General features: G+C 48.7%; 2 protein-coding genes across 2 annotated transcripts; both read right to left on the reverse strand.

Annotated features, from left to right (window-relative positions):
• Window positions 1–4937: 4937 nt before the first annotated feature.
• Window positions 4938–8488, reverse strand: LOC120650098 (zinc finger CCCH domain-containing protein 24-like). The gene is made up of 2 exons (XM_039927118.1): window positions 8141–8488; window positions 4938–7799 (listed from the first exon to the last, which is right to left on the reverse strand). Exon 2 carries the CDS (start codon window positions 7774–7776, stop codon window positions 5524–5526), a length of 2253 nt encoding a protein of 750 aa, XP_039783052.1. The 5' UTR covers window positions 7777–7799; window positions 8141–8488; the 3' UTR covers window positions 4938–5523.
• A 4463-nt stretch (window positions 8489–12951) lies between these two features.
• Window positions 12952–13954, reverse strand: LOC120648526 (protein yippee-like At3g08990). Its single transcript, XM_039925281.1, has 4 exons — window positions 13728–13954; window positions 13573–13616; window positions 13269–13377; window positions 12952–13179 (listed from the first exon to the last, which is right to left on the reverse strand). The coding sequence occupies exons 1-4, from the start codon at window positions 13839–13841 to the stop codon at window positions 13120–13122; spliced, it is 327 nt and encodes a 108-aa protein (XP_039781215.1). The 5' UTR covers window positions 13842–13954; the 3' UTR covers window positions 12952–13119.
• Between the last annotated feature and the right edge of the window lie 4004 nt (window positions 13955–17958).

The following is a 17958-nucleotide window of genomic DNA, read 5'->3' on the forward strand; positions in this document are numbered from 1 at the left end:
TACGAATAACAAAGGGTACATATTTATAGTCCGAAGACTTGGAAAACAATCTAAGCTAATCTTGTCCCGATCGGACTCTATGTCTAATCATGAACTAAATCTAAGGATACATGGCCCATGTGGCCCAGATGCTCACGCAGGAGCCGATTTACAAGTCTTCTTAATCTTCTGCTTCAAGCCCATCTTGCTTTCAGCCCATAAATTAATCCTGTTAATTTATGGCGATAACAGCGACACATGCCCGAGTTTGCCAGGCTCGGGAACGCATCGGGGACGATCGGCACGCACTGGTGTTGCCAATACCGGACGTGCAAGGGAGGATGCACAACCAGACGCCGTCGCGGAGGGGGACCAGCAGAGAAGGCCTCCATGGCGGCCGCAAGCGCAGAAGAAGGCGAGGTAGAAGGTGCCAACGCCTGCTGTTGCTGGAGTAGACGAAGTAGTCGGGGACGAGATGGCGACGCTGGCGACGTGGTTGTGCTAGACGAAGTGAGGAAGGGAACCCAGATTTTCCAGCACAAGGCCGAATGATCCGGATTGCGCGGCGGCGGTGCTCGAAGGAGATGGCAAAGAACCCGTACAGCTTGACGAAGACCATGCGCGGGACGCGCAGCGATAAGTCAACGATGAGGTCGTGGACGTAGTCGGCGGCGGTGAGGATGCAACGGCGAAGGAGACCACGGGTGGCGCCGCGGCTGCCCGAAGAGGCGAAGCAGCGACAACCCTCCATACTCGAGGACGGACGTCACGGGAGCCGGGTGGATCACGCACATCGGCTGATCAGACCGAGTAGCGTGAGGCGAGACGACGGTGGGCGAAGTCGGTGAAGGCGTCTCGATCGGTGAAGGCGACGACGAGCCGGCGAAGGTCGACGTGCGAACGAAGCGGCGAGGAGGGCAGTGCAGATGGGCGTCCCCTAGGGCACCGTCCATGTCACCATGTCGCATGTCGAAGACAAAGAAGAGGCCGGTGAAGTCGACGCCGATGTCGAAGTAGAGGCGCGAGGTCGACGGGTGGTGGGCGACTCAATCTCGATCAGTGATCGAGTAAAAATCAGAGAAACTAACCAAAAATAAATCAGCAGCAGCAAATCTTCGCGTAGAGCCTCTGGGTGCGCATAGCACAGGCCTCCTCCCCACTCTTATCCTCTCCCCTTCTCATCATGGTCAATGACGGACCATAGCCACGGGGCGAGAGAGAGAAACAGAGGGTGAGAAAGAGGTGGCCAGGCGACGGCGATGAGGGCGGGTGGCGCGCGTCCCTCCCGGCGACGGCAGGTAGCCGGAGGCGGTGGAGGATCCCCGTCAGGGACGGCAGCGGATCCGGAGCGTGGCGCACGTCCTGGCCGGCGACGACGGATCCCCCCGGGATGCGGAGGAAGCCGCCAGGGCAGAGGCGCGACCGGCGGTGGAGGGAGCCCGTGCGAGGCGCGCGGGACAGAGCCGCACGGACGCTGCAGAGGAGGCCGCCGGGTGGACGGTGCAGCCGACGCGGGATCCAGACGGGAAGCCTGGCGTGAAGGCGACGGGTCGGAGCGGAGGTGCTGCACGGAATTCATCGACGACGAGTTGAAGGCGCCACGCGGAGCCCCTGCTGCCACCACGGCAGCACAAGGTGGGTCACGGGCGCCGCCGGGAGATTGCGATTGCCACCACGGCAGCGCGGATCGGGTCGTCGGCAGATTCCATGCGGGTGACGAGGTACGCCGATCTACTACTGCTTGAAACTCTAAGGGTGGCGGATTAACTCAATCCGCCGTGATGGAGGGCGCTGCCCCCGGCGGAGGTCATGGGCAACCTCCCCGGGGGCGCGCTAGAAGGCTGGCGAGGGGGCGCCCTAGAGGGGAGCCGTGGGAAACAGGGGGAAGGCGGCGGCGCGAGAGGAGGGGCGCCGGCGGCGCTAGGGTTAGGGCAGCGGAAGGTTGCCTAGGATCTCAAACCCTAAACTCGTGATACCATGTAGGATAATAGAATTGGTGTAATGGATGGATTGTTGTATTGCATTAAGGTTTCGGCCGGTATATATAAGAGTACATGACTTGAGGGCAAGACTCCCCGGGATACATACGGCAGTCTACGATACATATATCTATAACTACCAAATATACTCTAATAACAATGCATCCCTGGTACTAACCTTGAGCAAGCAACCTGGTAGCAGACTCAGCACATCTCCGCAACTGTGTTTGGCACAAATTTGTCATGGCAGTGGACTTAGCGAGGGCGATGATAATGCCATCATCTTGCAACTCTGGGGCCTCCGTAGCACAAGCATAGCGTGGAATGATCCCGTCCACCTACACAATATTAATGTCAACAGCTTCAGCATCACCTCCTACACTGTTCCTGCTTTAATGGAATTATCAATTGAAACCTGAAGATGCGATCAATAATCTTTGTCATGCACCAAGAATAAACCAATTTTACCTTCCCATGAAGCTTTCATCAACAAAAAAAAATGCCCAGAACTTAAATGCTGGATGCAGACAACATATTATATTATTAAGAACACCATGAGTAGTAACCGTACCTTTGCAGTAAGCACTCTATGCAATCATGGTACAAGTTCCCTTTCAATTTGGTACAGTTCCTCTACAGCAATGGATAAGGAAGAGGTCTTCATGCAGTGCGTGTTGCTCTCGGCTTGGGCATCTCCATACTGTCAAATACATAGTTGAGATGCTAATTACTTATACAATGTAGAGTTTCAGTTCTACTTATACCATCTCCTGAAAGGATCATCAGCAGCACGTCTGCAACATGGCCTGAAAGCACCACAAACATCTGCACACTTGTAAGAAAAGTTTCGAAAATAAAAAAATAAATCTGAAATTTTGCCTGAAAAGAAGCTTACATGCTAAATCATTTTCCTTCTTGTCTGCATAACACTGAGCAATTAATCAGGAAGAAGTATTTGCACATATTGAAGTAACTGAATGCACATATACAGCTTTATTTTATCCAGAATTTATTCTATTTCTAGAAGTATTATTTTCATGTGTCATGGACGAACATTGGATACAACCAAGACACCTCTTACCTGATTTTATATTGTTAACCCATGTCCTGAACAATAACCCTGAATACATGAACAATTTAGCCTTTCTAGGCATGCAAGATAGTCCGTTACAATAGATTGGCTATTTCATCAGGTGGCTTGCCAAAATAAAGGTATGTCACTTTGGTATACAACTATCGATTAAGCATATACTACCGCCGAATCTGCTACAGTTTTGATTCAACATGAAAACCAATGCAATTATATACAAAAGAAATAATGTAAAAGGCTAGACAAACATCAACCCTATAATGAAATAGACCTCGGACCCACTTAAAAAAAATGCGAAAGTTATTTCATTGATAAAGAGTTAGTCCATAATTCTGCAAAAAGAGGTGAGATAAATTGAAAGCCAAAAAAAATCCACCGTAGTTGCGCTTCCAGATATTTTTATTTGCTTCGCCAGTTGACATTCATGAGCCATCCTGCTTGTGGCATCATAGAAAAGGGAATGGACATTATCTATCTACCTGTAGAATGTAGATCATTGCATAGACTGGTTGCAAAGTGTGTGCAATATCAGCAGAGTCAAGCAACATAATGAAATCACTTTGAAATATTCATACATTTCTGAATGATTAAACCATCAGTCTAATTAGAAGACAACTCATGTGCTGCTTACCTGCACAAAATTCAAACAATTAAAGGCTGCAGTTACAATGAATCAATCGATAGAACTGAGGCACTGAAACAAAAAATTAAATTTAGACCCAAGCAGGATATGATCCAATAGTCAAGTCAGTCACACTTGGACTCAGTGGAGTCCAGCACCAAAAAACACATCATTTGTTCAGTGGAGTCAAGCATAACATGGCATGTTAGAAATCATGCCACGTAGAAACAAGATGATTCTCAGGGCAATGACAATTAAAGTGAGTCAAAAGCAGGCAATGTAAAAGATGATTTAGCATACACAACAGCACAAGCCTTCATGTACGTTGAATTTTTTCTGGTTATCACTGGAGAATTAAGTTCTTACTTTCATTGCTATTTTCATACTGTTCATGCTCTCTGTTTGGGCATCTAAGAAGCTAAGATCCCAACAGCAGCGCCCACCGTTCCAGCTCGAGAAACAACCTTCGATGGCCCCAGCGAAGAAGAAAAGCCTCCGCCGGCACCATAAGCAACACCGCTGAGCAGCACGAGCAGCACGAAGAAGCCAACACACGAATTCAAGACATCAACAACGAAGCTGTTCTTCATGGAGATCCGGTTGATGACACCGAAAACACCGAAGCTCATCAAAACCAATCCAAGGAGCTCACAGAAACAACACTCAAGCTCAAGGCCCTTGAAATGAAAAAAAGGAACATCGAAACTCAGCTCGCCACCAAAAAGAGGGCACTGGACCAAGCAAACAAGCTAGCTGAGGTCAGGCGCAAACTAGTAGAAATAGAGGCGGAAGTTGAGAATTTGCAGAGAACATACTAAGAAATATCCGAAGGTTCCCTCCAACAAAAAAACCGCATCATCCCCCAGATAACCTTCGCTCACAGTGAAAATAGATACGCGTCCACGGAGCACCGGTAGGAATTCGAATCACGATCTGGATGGGGATAGACGAGGATAAGATTCCAATCTCGCAGCAGCAGATTAATATTCCGCGCATGACCTCGCTCTCACATTTGGCAAATCAAAATGCGCCAGAAGAAACTGGACACAGACAAGACCCACTAACCAAGCCATCTACCAGTCAAACGCACACAAGAAACGCACACGCGTGCACAGGCGAAAAGGTGGTCTTTCTCATTTTTTTGGCCAAAAAAAGGTGGTCTTTCTCATTGTGCTCAGCATCCACCAACCATTTGCAAAGCCTCAGAATTTCACCAAATACGGTGGCCAAATACAATACAGGTGAATATAGCTCATATGATTGCGAATGGCGGGACAAAAAAATTGCAGTAAGTTCAAAAACAATATTACATTATTGAAAATATCATCCAAGGGGATTATGCAGGCCTCAAGGTCTAACCAAAACAAGGCTGCATGATAATCCGCGACAATTTGTGAAGGGTGAAAAAAAAAACCTTTTAACTTGACAGGATTATAGGATCCCAAGTAACCACTTACACCATCAGTACATCAAGTATCAATATCATAATGAACAAAATAAAGTAATAAACACCACTAGGGAAAGGAAAGAATTCTGACATGGCGAACAAGCCTTCTTTTTCTTAACAGGGTTAATTAACAAAATAGATAACTTCTGATCGATGAACTGATGCTGCCGGGGTGCGATTCTACCTGGGTTGGCCTTGGAACAACCCCAACCGAGAAACTTCACTCTTTAACCTACTGGAACCTCAATAATGTATATGATTTACCTCCAAAATTAAAGAAAAACCAATCTCTGAATCACCACCTTCAGCTATCCATCTTTGTTGAATACCTCAATTGACGGGGAAAAAATACGAAATCATTAGACAAGAATATATTATCCTCACACCTTCCAGGCTTATTGCAGGCCTATGTTGCTAGACTACCAACCTGCCGATCAAGCTGCATCTGCTCAAGCAATGCTCCTATAACCGCAGCTTGGTCGTGTCCATCAAGCTGTGTGCTCAGACCAGAACCTTCACCGTTGTTCATGCCGGGAGGCATTAGCTGTGAGGGTCCAACAGAGTTAATGGATTCAGCCATGGTAACTTGCTTCTCTGGCGGAGATTCCTTAACCAGTGTATGTACCCAAGAGAGATCAGGGTCATCACCACCAGACCTCAGCTCAAAGGACGATGAGCGGCGGAGCTTACCCAATTCTTCACCATCTACACCCCAATCTGGTGTCCCTGAAGGAGATCCCCACTTGGACCATGATGAGCTTAGAGGGGAGCCAACAAGAGCTGATGCTCGTGCTGCACTAGGCCCAAGGTCACGAGAACTGAGACTCCTCATTGTCTGCTGCTGCTGCTGTTTCTCACGCTGAACAAGAGCAGCAGCTAGGTGGGAGTTCATTGGGGAACCAGATTCAACACACCGTGGAGACATCAGGCCAGGGGAGGATATCCCAAGTGATGCTTGCAACAGGGATGAGTGTGAAGGCAACTGCTGGTTGTCCATAGCCTTTGGTGAATATACCCCAGTGTTGATTGGAGAAAGCAGTGCTTGCTGCTGCTGCTGGAACTGATTCAGGATAGCAGCCTTGTGAGAAGGTGAAAACATAGCACCCTGGTCAGCATTACTATACCTCGGGGATGAGACCATCTCGGCAGAGAAGAGATCATCCAGGTTTGACGGATTCAGGGACTTGGTTCGAGCAGAGTGGTTCCCTGTGGATGAACTGAGACGTGAATAGCACAGATCATTCATAAGCTGTGAATCAAGATCCTGCATCAGGGAGTAGTCATCAGCAGGCATATCCCTTGCACTAAGTGATGTTCGGAGCCTGCTCGACTGAAGGCTGCTGCCAGGAAGGTGTAATGTTGGAACATTTGGCTGCTGCCACCCCAATGAAGGGGGCATCCCATTGCCTGAAGGGGACATTGGTGGTGTAAATGGAGACATCACTGCTGAAACAGATGATGGGGAACCAGGCATCAAGCCCATAGCTGCAGCCATCTCCATTGCAGCTGTTGCTGAAGCCCTTGGGGATGGTACAGCAGATCCAGTGGAGACATACAGTGGGCGGAGCTCATCAGTTGTGTGGGCAAAGAAACAGACACGCCGGTTACAGCTTGTACCATCCTTGCAAAGCCGTGTACGGTACTGTGCTGGATGGAGCCAGCACTCAAATACTCCATGAGCATACTCACACATGTCACCGCGGCGGCACACGCCTTTCCTGAAGTCTGGGCATGGCACACAACTGTAGTGGTACTTGCGGGGGTCCCGGCGCCGAGCATTCTCTCCTGGATGGACAAAGGGGCACTCGGTCCAGTCATGCGAGTATGCCCGCGAACAAGGGCGGATCTTGAACGAGTACATGCGGAACTCATCAGAGGCATAGATGCTGTTCTTGATATCTGGAAGGGATGGATCCACTGGATATTCCTTCTTCTCCGATGTCGCAACCCTAGGCAGGTCAGCAAACTTTGTCGTCATCATCACAGCAGCAGATGGAGAGCGTGCATCCTCTGCAGTGGGGGATGAAACGGGTGATGAGATCGAGTTGGTGGACCTTGTCACCACCCGGAGCATGCCGTGCTCAGGCTTCGGGCATCCAAGAAGATCTTGGAGGGCAAACTTGGCGTCAAACATCTTCGGCGGCACAGAGATCATATCAGCCGGACGGCGCCCAGAGTCATCCGTGGCGTCAGCGTCTGCCCCTGCACCGAGCAGCAGCTTGATGGCCTCAACCGCCGTCCGGGAGCCACCAGAGGCGGCGCAGTGGAGGGCAGTGGTGCCATCGGTGCCGGAGCGGCGGTTGACGTCGACGGACGGGAGAGAAACCAGCAGGCGGAGCGCAGCGAGGCTCCCGTAGGTCGCGGCGACCATCAGCGGGGTGCGATGCTCCAGAACCTTCCGGCGGCCATACCAGAGGCCGGCCTCATCGGCGGCGGCCGGCGGGGCGCGCTCCAGCGCGCGGCGCAGCCCCTCCGCGTCGTCGTCAGCGGCGAGCTCCAGCAGGCCGGCGAAGGCGTCATCCGTGTCGACGGTGAGATGCCTCGCCATCTCTGCGACAGCGGCCGCAGCCGTCGCATTCATCCTTGGCGTGCCGGCTGCCACCGCGCCGCCGTCGACTCCTGGCGCAGGGGACGAAGAGATCGGCATGCTGTTCATCATCGGGGCTCCTCGGATCGGAAGAACTGAAGCGACGACGAGAAACAGAACAACACGAAACCAGTCAAGAAATTAGTCAAGCAAGTCACCACTAGAGCAAGAAATAGACCAAAAATCCCACCAAATCGGAAGCAACATACTAAAGAGACGCTGCAAAAATGGAAGGAAGAAAGCCCGCAGCACAAATCAAGTATGAAAATAAAAACCTGAAATCTCCCCCTCAAAAAAATATCCAATCTCCAGCTAGATCAGGGATCCCCCACCAAACTCATGCTCTCCGCCGGCCAGCAAAGGCAAGGAAATACTACTCCCAGCTGCTCCGCGCAGCAGATCGGAGCAAGAGAGTGGAAAGTCCAGGGAAGCCTACCTGTTGCGAGTCACAGCAGCGCGTGATGCGGCGAACCATCTCAGCACCGAACCGCCCCGAAGATCTCCGGAATCCCCATGCGGAGCAGGGCCCAAAACGGGAAGGCGCGGAAGATCGAGAGGAAAGCGGCGAGCTTGCGGCCGAGTCGCCCGGGAGGAGGCAAAGATAGGGCCGATCTATCTATCCGGTTCGAGATTGTTGGGGAGGGAGAGGAGACGACGAAGCTGCTGGGGTGTGAGGGACGACGCCGGGGGTGTGAGGAGAGAGAGAGAAGTGCAGTAAAAAAGGAGAAAGTGAGGAGAGAGAAACGGAGTAGAGGGAGGTGGGGAACCGGGGGGTTCTCGCCTTCTAGGCTTCTTGGCAGCAGTCTCTCTCTCTGCTTATCTATATGCAGCGAAAATTAACCGGTGGTAATTAAGCGGGACGGAAACTGTCAAGCCGATAAAAAATGGTTAAGCGAGTGGTGTAGTGCGCACAGATTTAAATTCCTTTCGATTTGCTAAAGTTTGGTACAGAAGAACACTATTAACATTCTGCGTGTGCCTATTTTAAGTGGCTGGGTACAACCTTTAGTTTTGTGGCGATTTGGTATGTGCTTTTATGTTGAGATAAGCCGTCTCATTGATAAGGCATTCAATTTTGTGTTGGGTGTATATTGTGCATTTCTTTGTTAGAGGGCACAAGGAGGCAATATTGGAAGTTAGGCAGGCTACACTAAAATGCTTACAAAGTTGCTAAAAGACAATAGTGGTCCATTTGTATATCTTTTGTCTTGCAAGACATACGTGACAAGTTAGGCACATCACTTGGATGTGTCTAATGTGCAAAGCATGTGCCATGTTAGGACAAATTAATGAGATGATAGTACTTATTTTTAGCATTGATTTAATTAGCTTGGAGAGAATGAGAGTAGTTGTTTATAAGAACCTAATAATTAAATCTACCACTACCGGAAACACATCATTGGTGATTCTTTATGGGAGTTTTGGCTTGCAGTACGGATATGCTCTATATATCTCTAAACACTATTGCACAAGGTATCATACCGCACTCCAGCTCATATATGGCTCTATCTCTATGTTGGAGCCATATATACCTATTTAATCAAGTCTCGCAAGAGTTGAACACGTGTTCATTTTTTACCAGGTCTTGCAAGAGTTGAACTATTATCTTTTTATCGAGTCTCACAATAGGCGAACGGGCTGATCCATGCATCTAAATTCCTGATAAAATTCCTAAGCTGCAAAAAGGAGATCTAAACTGTCTGTTATTGATAACTTACTGTGCTACCAAATGCTAGCTCATTGGGGAGCCATGCAAGCGCCTGTTCGCTACCCAACCCAAGCTAGGCAGCCTACGATGAGTCACGAAACTCTCTCATATAACCAAATCATATCGAAAGAATTTTGAGTACGCTAGTACAAAGTTAGCTCAACCTACCATACACGCTTATTTTTATATCACAATTCACAAAATAAAGCACAACAAACATCAAGCCAACAAACTTCTCCAAAGCTCCTTTTCTCTTCCACACGTCAAACAGAAGACAGTGGGGAAAAGATTACTGCTGATGTTGAATAAAATAAAATAAAAATTTACCGTACTTGGCTTATTTTCTGGTCCGTGAAAATGAGAAGGTGTTGTTTAAAAAAAAGAAAGAAAATGAGACGGTGTAACAAACGACCGCGACCGGCCCGCCCCCCGTCTTCGCACACCCACGAGTCCACGACCGCGCGTGCTCGGTCAGGACGCGGCGGCCTCCTCCGCTCAGCCGCCGGGCTGCTCTCTTCCCGTTCCCCACGGCCCCACCCACCCAGTTTCACTTCACCCCGTCCCGTCCCGTCCCGTCCCGTCGCCACGCACGCACGCACCACTACGCGCCGGTCGACCACCGCTGGCTAACGAACCCAACCACACACGTCAGCAGCTCGCGCAGTACCGGTACGACAGGCGCCCGCCCGAGTGCGCGTCCCTTTCCGCCCTTCTCGGGCTTGTTTAGTTTGAGCCCAAAATTTTTTCATTGAAATTTTACTAATTTAAAGTACAAAATAAAATATATTTATAAAACTTTTTTACAGATGGATTGTAAATCGCGAGATAAATCTAATAATGATAATTAATTCACGATTAATCAATAATTAACGGATGGTTACTGTAGCATCACTGTTGCAAATCATGGATTAAGTAGGCACATTAGATTCGTTTCGCGATTTACAGCTCATCTATAAAAAAGTTTTATAAATAGATTTTATTTAATACTCCATATATATATTAAAATATTTGATGTGATTTTTTTTGTTTTTACGGGATTTATGGGTTGCGAAGCCTCGAAATTTCCGACGCTCACGTCCGCGTCCGCTTGTCCTCGGGCGCAGCGTCTGCCCATCGCGTCGCGGGCGGGCGCCGGCACGGGGCCGGGGCTTTCGGCGCCAGGGTTAGGTGGTGGGTTCGCTCGCCGGCCCGCGCCGTGCCCCGGGCGCGGCGGAGCGGTCCAGCCTTGTCTTTTGGTTGGGGCGCGCCCGTGCGGTGAACTCCTGTGGGAAGACAGGCGCCCCGCGTGCCCGGCAGCGCCGCGCGCGGCCACCGGCCGCCCGGCTGCGGCTCCGGCCTCCGGGCGACTCGGCCTCGCTTCACGGAAGGACTCCGACGACTGCGGCACGCAACGGCGTGATTCTTCCTCGGACTGGACCGTGACGCCTGGTTGGTCGCGGTAGCGTCGTGCCGTGCTCCACGAAAACCGGACCTGCAGCCGCCCGCTCGATTCCACCACTTGATGATGGGCTCGGCTCGATGGTGCCGCGACGCCGGTCCGGTCCTGGCACGATAGGACACGGCGGGGCAGACTGGGACTGGGATCCAGTAGAGGAGCTGTCGTGCGCGGCGCGATCCGGCGTTCCGGCGAGTGCGCCGCGTAAAGGGACGTGTTTGGTTAGACGTCAAATTAAAATTACATAAAATGATGAATGTTTGTATGGAGTACTAAATGAAGTTTATTTGTAAAATTTTTTCAGGGATGAGTGTAATTTTTCGAGACGAATCTAACGACGATAACTAATTGATGATTTGCTACAGTAATGCTAATGCTATAGTAACTAATCTCTAATCGTGCGGTTAAAGGCCTTATTAGATTCGTCTCGCGATTTACACGGGGGTTGTGGAGATGATTTTATAATTAGACTTTATTTAATACTTCTAATTAGTGGTCAAAGATGAAAAAAAATTCATCAATTCCTAACCAAACACGGCAAGTAGTCAGAGGCCTCGCCCACGTTTAGACTTTAAGAAGATGGTGCCGATGTGCTGGACGCGGCGCGTCAGGTCATCAGTGGCATGTTGTAGAGGGTAAAAGTTTACTGATGCTCTGTTCAAGCTTTAATTAATTACGCGATGTGGCGGCAGTCTCAGCAGAATTAGTTAGCAAAAGAGTGCTTCATCAAGTGACAGCGACAATTGCAGCAATACTGACAGACAGATCGCAGATGCACACCACTTCGATGACCTTGATCGGGCTACTGGAAGTGGTAGCTCGCCGCTGCCACAGGCACCCATTTGTGCGCGATGATGGGGCGCACACGGCAAGGCCGGCCCACCGTGCAGCTGCCCTACCATAGTTTTCTCCAACTGCTGGCTGCGATCAGGAGCATTGCAGAGCCAGCCCTGCAGGCCCTTTGCCGATCCAGGCAAGAAGTTGGCGTCCTGCGACTCTGCGAGAGTGCGAATCATGTGGATTGTCCAGAGACCAGAAGTCCAGAACTAGATCGAGGGACACCGATTCCTATCGAACGGTACAAAATCTGCCTAGGTGGTGTCGTCGACATGTCCGGCGAGTTGGGCAAGGACGTGATGGCGACCTCAATGCTGCCGTCGTGTCTGATGAATGATGATGATGATCCTCCTCCCCAGCGCATGCGCATTGGGGTGGGCCGCTTCCAAAGCGAAGGCCTGATGTCGCAGAACGTTGTTCGTGTTGAGTTCCCCCCGTTTTTTCTACGAACGGAATTTAATTCCGGCACGTTGAGTCCCATCAGGCTGGCCGATTAAGTCTAATTCATTTCAAAAAATTCTCACAGTAAAAGGCATAATTGTGTTTTGAGGCCAGCACAGCTGGGGAGAGAATCCCTACCCGAACTTCCATTAAGAAAAAGAAAAAAGATGGTGTAAGCTTTGTGCTCTTATCATCGAAATCTGGTGGCAAATATGGCAAGCATATATACCGTCACAATTCAAACAGAAACAGAAACAGAAACGCATACTGCACATCACGGCCTCCATGAAGCGGCCCCCAGCTGGCAGTCTGTATATGAAGGCACAACAGCCATCCCCTTGGCCTCTCAAGTACAGCAGCACAGCGCGGGAGTCGGTTGTTGTTTAGTGTTACACAAGTTTGATGAGCTGGTTGAATTGCATGCAGCAGTTCATAGATACATACATATATACAATATACACCATTGGCGTCTTAGTCGATCCACATCACTGAGCATCTTTTTTTTTTTTTGAGCGGCATCACTGAGCATCTTCTGGGACCTGGCAAAGGCTTCACTCAGGCCCCAGTAGCTGAGCCCTGCTTAAGCATGAATGTTATTGAAGTGAAATGGATGTATTAGTAGCCTATGTGGTCAGTATAACTCATCGTCAACGATTCGATATTCACTCTCTTTCGAGTCATCGGCTCATCGCACAATAGGCTCGTAAAGTAGATGGACAAAAGACATATACATATAGGTGTAGCTTATCTTCTTTACCACTTAATCAAATTTGCTTGGGGGTAAGCTAGACATGGGCCCACATGTTTGTATCATGAGTCGTCCTCCACCAATTCCATATTCCCTCTCGTTTGAAAGTGCGCGCGCGCTTGTGCTTGAATATATATGCAGTGCGTGAACATGTGACGTTCATACCGTTTTTTTTACAAAGAACAAGCGCAGAAGAGAGTAAAAATAAATAAATCATGTAAATCATGAAAACAAGATATCTGATGATCACCTGGCCAGAATAAACTTCCCTTCCTTGTACTTTTGGGTCCTCTCAAACGCAACCTCCTAGAGTAAAAATATGGAGGCATCATATTTTTAGATGTTAGGCGATGCGTACGAGATCAATTAGAAAATTTTCGTCACAGAATTCTTACATATTTCCATCCAAGAATCACTCGGCAGCGGACACAAAAGATGTCAGAAACGGTATGCATCCCTGTGATCATCATACGATCTTCGTTTTCTCCAACGCTCACATTCACACTGGACGCAATAATTGCGATAATCTCTAGTTATTCCATCATTAAATACGAGATAGATCGAACCGAATACTGATCGAATCAAACGTCAAATTTAAATCCTAGAGCAAGCGGCCTGATGATTAAGTTAACATATATATAGATGGCCGAACAAATTGAAGTGAGGAAGGAACGAGAGGGGACGGAGCAGGCCACTTACACCTTATCGAAGAGGTAAGCCTTCCCGTCCTTGCAGTAGAAATCCTGGACGGATCGGAACCGAAACACCAAGTCCAATAATCTGAGATGTTCGTATATAGCTAGGAACTCCTCCTGAGACGGGCCAAAGAATCGACACGAGATGACATGACGGACCTTGGAGATGATGTCGTCGGTGAGGGCTAGGTGCGTGCGGCAGCGCTTGCAGCGGTAGACGTTGCCGTGCGCGTCGTCGAGCTCGAGGATCGGCGTGCCCGTGCCGCACTCCATTGGGGAGAGGTCACCAGTAAGCTCTCTGATCGGGAGAATTGGATCGGAGACTAGAGGACGGAGTGGTTGGAAACCCCACGTCCTCAGCTCGATCGTATGCTTAAGCTGATGGTGTCCCGAGCCGTGGACTTTGAGAGGCCGCCATCGTCACAGTAGAATTCCAGCAGCAAAGGACAGAAGAAAATATGCACTAGAATTCGGGGTGCAGGTTTTGTTTGGGTCAACCCTGTTAATAAATCCTGATTAGAATTAATGGGCTTAATACCGAAGGTGCCCCTAGAGGGGCCCAAGTCTATAAATAATATCCTATTGTACTCTATTAATGACTAATGATAACATCTTTCATCTACCTACATGTCTCTCGTGTGCTTGCTGTTGTGGTTTGGGATGGGAGACGGGATTCAATCTACAATCTCTCAACGCCTTTTTCTGGGATTGGAAACAGGGGAAATGAATCAGGCGATCTGTGAACAGTGTTCACCTTACCGGCGGTAAATCGCCGGTTACCGGTGATTTTTACCGTTACCGCTACTTGGCGGCAACACTTACCAGTAGCGGCAACCGGTGTTTTCCGATTCAAAATTTAAAAATACAAAAGTAAAAAAACGGTTACCACTACAGTAAAAACGGTAAAATCTACAGTGCAAACGGTAAGGTGATCCCTGTCTGTGAATAGGCCATGTTTCAACACGTTATCAGAAGCTCTTCCAAATGGGTGAGTCGTTCATGATCATCAATGTTTAGATTGATTTGTTTTGGCCGATGCTAATGACATTGATTTTTTTTACCTGATCATGATGGACGCGTGCTCGCTATTATTACTCCGGATCGAGCGATGTCCATCGTGAGCGGACACATGCAAATCCAGGATTCATCCATGGATCCACGCCATCATGCTTGCATGGGTTACCTCCGCCGCAAATCGGCAACTCTGGGCATGATGCGGGCATGCGGCGCGCGACGGCGGCGGCGTCGATCGCATGACCGCGGCCACACGCCACCAGACTTATCAACGACAGCCTTTTTCGTCAACCGAAGCGGATCGATCGATCGAACAAGCTATGCATGAATCCGGCAGCGGCCGTCTGCGGCCACATAGGCCCTGTTACCACCCCATAAATTTCATAAATGCAAAAAAAACCGTCGCATCGAATATTTCGACACATGCATGGAGTATTAAATGAAGTTTATTTATAAAACTTTTTACATATATGGACGGTAAATCGCGAGACGAATATAATGAGCCTACTTAATCCATGATTTGCAACAATGATGCTACAGTAACCATCCGCTAATTATTGATTAATCATGGATTAATTAGCATCATTAGATTCGTCTCGTGATTTACAACCCATATGTGCAAAAAGTTTTGTAAATAGACTTCATTTAGTACTTCAAATTAGTAAGATTTCAACAAAAAAAATTTAGCACTCCAACAGGCCATAATCACCTCCTCGTCAACCAACAGGCGTGTCAGGGGCCTAGGCCTATATGCCCTACGCGGCACGAATTTTCCTCGACGTGATCAGGCTACGGTGCATGCTACTACTCTCCATTACCTATTAACATGATTTAATCTTATTGGTTAAACTTGTTATTACACGGAAATCCTATTGCAGTTTAATCTTGTTTTGCAATTGAATAATATGATCTACTCTACATTCACGTTCTATTAGACTAATCCTGTAGATTAGTTTTGTTTGTAGATTGATTAGTTTGCAATTCATGCATTGTATCGTACCATGACAAATGAGCAATATCACGGTAAATAGTAATTGTGCACTCGTTCCCGAAGAACATTGACCTGGACGTTCCTGTACGGACCGGAGGCATCCTACCACTGCAGCCATCTGGATGTGTGTGTTCGTATCGGCTGGTCCGCGTCTGCCGGGACCTCGTCAATCCGCAGCTAGCCGACTCGCTGACATCTCGCTACGCCATGGGAAGTACGTGAACGCGGCTGGCACCTGCTGCTGCCCAACGTTCCTCACCATGGCTACTTGAGTGGCACGAGGCACCACTTTATGCATCCGACACACAGGCATGTAGCTCCGGTTGAGCGTTGCCGTCGTGGCTCGTTGCCATGCCTGCGAAGAACCAGATGATTAACTGTTGGACCGGCCGGTATCCTCAGAGTACTACGATCTGTAGTCAAGCCACGTTTTCCGTGGCTGTCCAAGGTACACGTGAAGTGCACAACATGCACGTGTACATGCGCTGCAGCAGTACAACATCTGAAGATTTTTGTGAATTGGTCCGGTAGCACCACATCACACCTCTTTTTTTATAGTTTTTATGCTTTTAGCATAATTAATGCAACTTTCATGATATAATCTAGGAACCGAATTTCTAGATGTATGTGCTTCCATAAATTGTTATAACCTAGTCTTAGGTTCCCCTTGGAAGCTTCTTTCTATAGGGTTATTTATTTTCCTTGCATGCTTGTGTGTGGTATGTTTTTCTAAGGGTTTAATAATCCCGAAGCATTGCCCAAAGACCATAGAAACATTAGAAAATTATACAGTTGCTCGGAAAACTCTGGGAAAATAATAAATATCTATGGATATAGATAAGACCATCTCTTTTTTGCTTTTTGCACTCTCCTTCATGCTTTAGGTTTATTTACCCGAAGTAAAAACCAGAAGTAAGACTAATGCATGAAATTTCCTTGGCCCATTAGACATCACATATTGGGATTCTTTGCAACCGGTCTGAGTGGCAAATAAAACTACCTTACCTAGGGCATTACTGCATGACCCGAAGTCGGCATATTCCCCTTTTTGCTGCTGAACAAGCATGGGTATAACACTAACCGAGGTTTTTACCGTGGTTTCCTCTTTTTCTATTTCTAAGAGACAATGTATCCCTCGTGGCAACATGAAGTTGCATGCAACAAGCTTAACAAAACATTTTTCTGAGATATTTGTTACCCTGTTGGTGCAAACAGCAGCGCGCCTTCCTTATGAAGCATCACGCTGCTTGTCCTTTTTGACCATTGTTGCTCCTGAAGCGCACATCACGACTCAGAACAAATTGTGGCCCTATGGTTGCTAAAACAACAAGGCATAATAGAGGGAAATTTGTTGAATGTGTTGTCGAATATAAAAATAAGCCACGTGGTAAAGGTTAAGGTGTGATGTCTTGGCCAGTAGACCTGTATTTTCACACCCTTATCTCATAACTGAGAACTACATGTCCACTACTAGAAGTTGAAAGTAGGAAGTTAAATATGAATCCCACATCACAGCAGAGCTAGAAGCTTTTTGAGTGGTTGACCCAATTCTTGGTCATAGTAGTTGATCTAGGCTCTGAATAGCCATTTATGGATCTCGACCAAAATGTTGCTAGTGATGAAACCAATTAATGATTGGGTTTGTAATTAAGAAAGGGTTATGAGGATTATCGGTACCTCAGGACTGGGGTACCCCCTCTTGCTATGTCAAAACAAGTGTAGTTATCCGTAACTGTGCCCTAAGGAGCTGAGCAGCCGGATCTCTGGGGTCTGGCTTCATCTCACCGGACCAACAGCCCCAGACCCACTTCCTGCTCGGGACAGGTCCGGTGTCACCACGTGTCCTGGAAAAGAAAGCGCTCAGGGCCAAAACGACCGGGGCCCCCGAACCCCACACGGGGTCCCGGACCACCATATACTATCCGGACCCCTCGGCAGGGAGGGAACATACACCCCGCCTGGGGGGTCCGGAGCCGCCACGTGTCCGCAGACGCAGATACGCGCGCGGCTGCCAAGCTTCCTCGGGAAGACTTGGCCACCTACCGCATTCAATGCGGGAGGCGTTAAGAGCGCTCTGCCACAGCAGAGCCCGAGGAGACTTTCGCCAGGCTGTACTGTTGACCGCGCGTTACCAAGGCACACTGTACAGCCGCTGGTGCCACTCACGCCACGCACGTCAGTCTGCTACACCAGTTAGACACGACAACTCGGCGACGGAGTATCATAACGCCTACACGGTAGACCCAACAGTCTACGCCGCAACCTACACTGCCTCAATGGGCGCCTCGCCGATGGGACGGGAGAAGACTCCCCTCGGTCAGAGCATCTACAAGGTGATGAAGCGTATCTGGCAAGAGATGCTCCACCACTGTAGCTCCATTAGTG

Source organism: Panicum virgatum, chromosome 9K (genome assembly GCF_016808335.1).
Source record: "Panicum virgatum strain AP13 chromosome 9K, P.virgatum_v5, whole genome shotgun sequence".
In the NCBI taxonomy this organism is placed as follows: Eukaryota; Viridiplantae; Streptophyta; class Magnoliopsida; order Poales; family Poaceae; genus Panicum; species Panicum virgatum.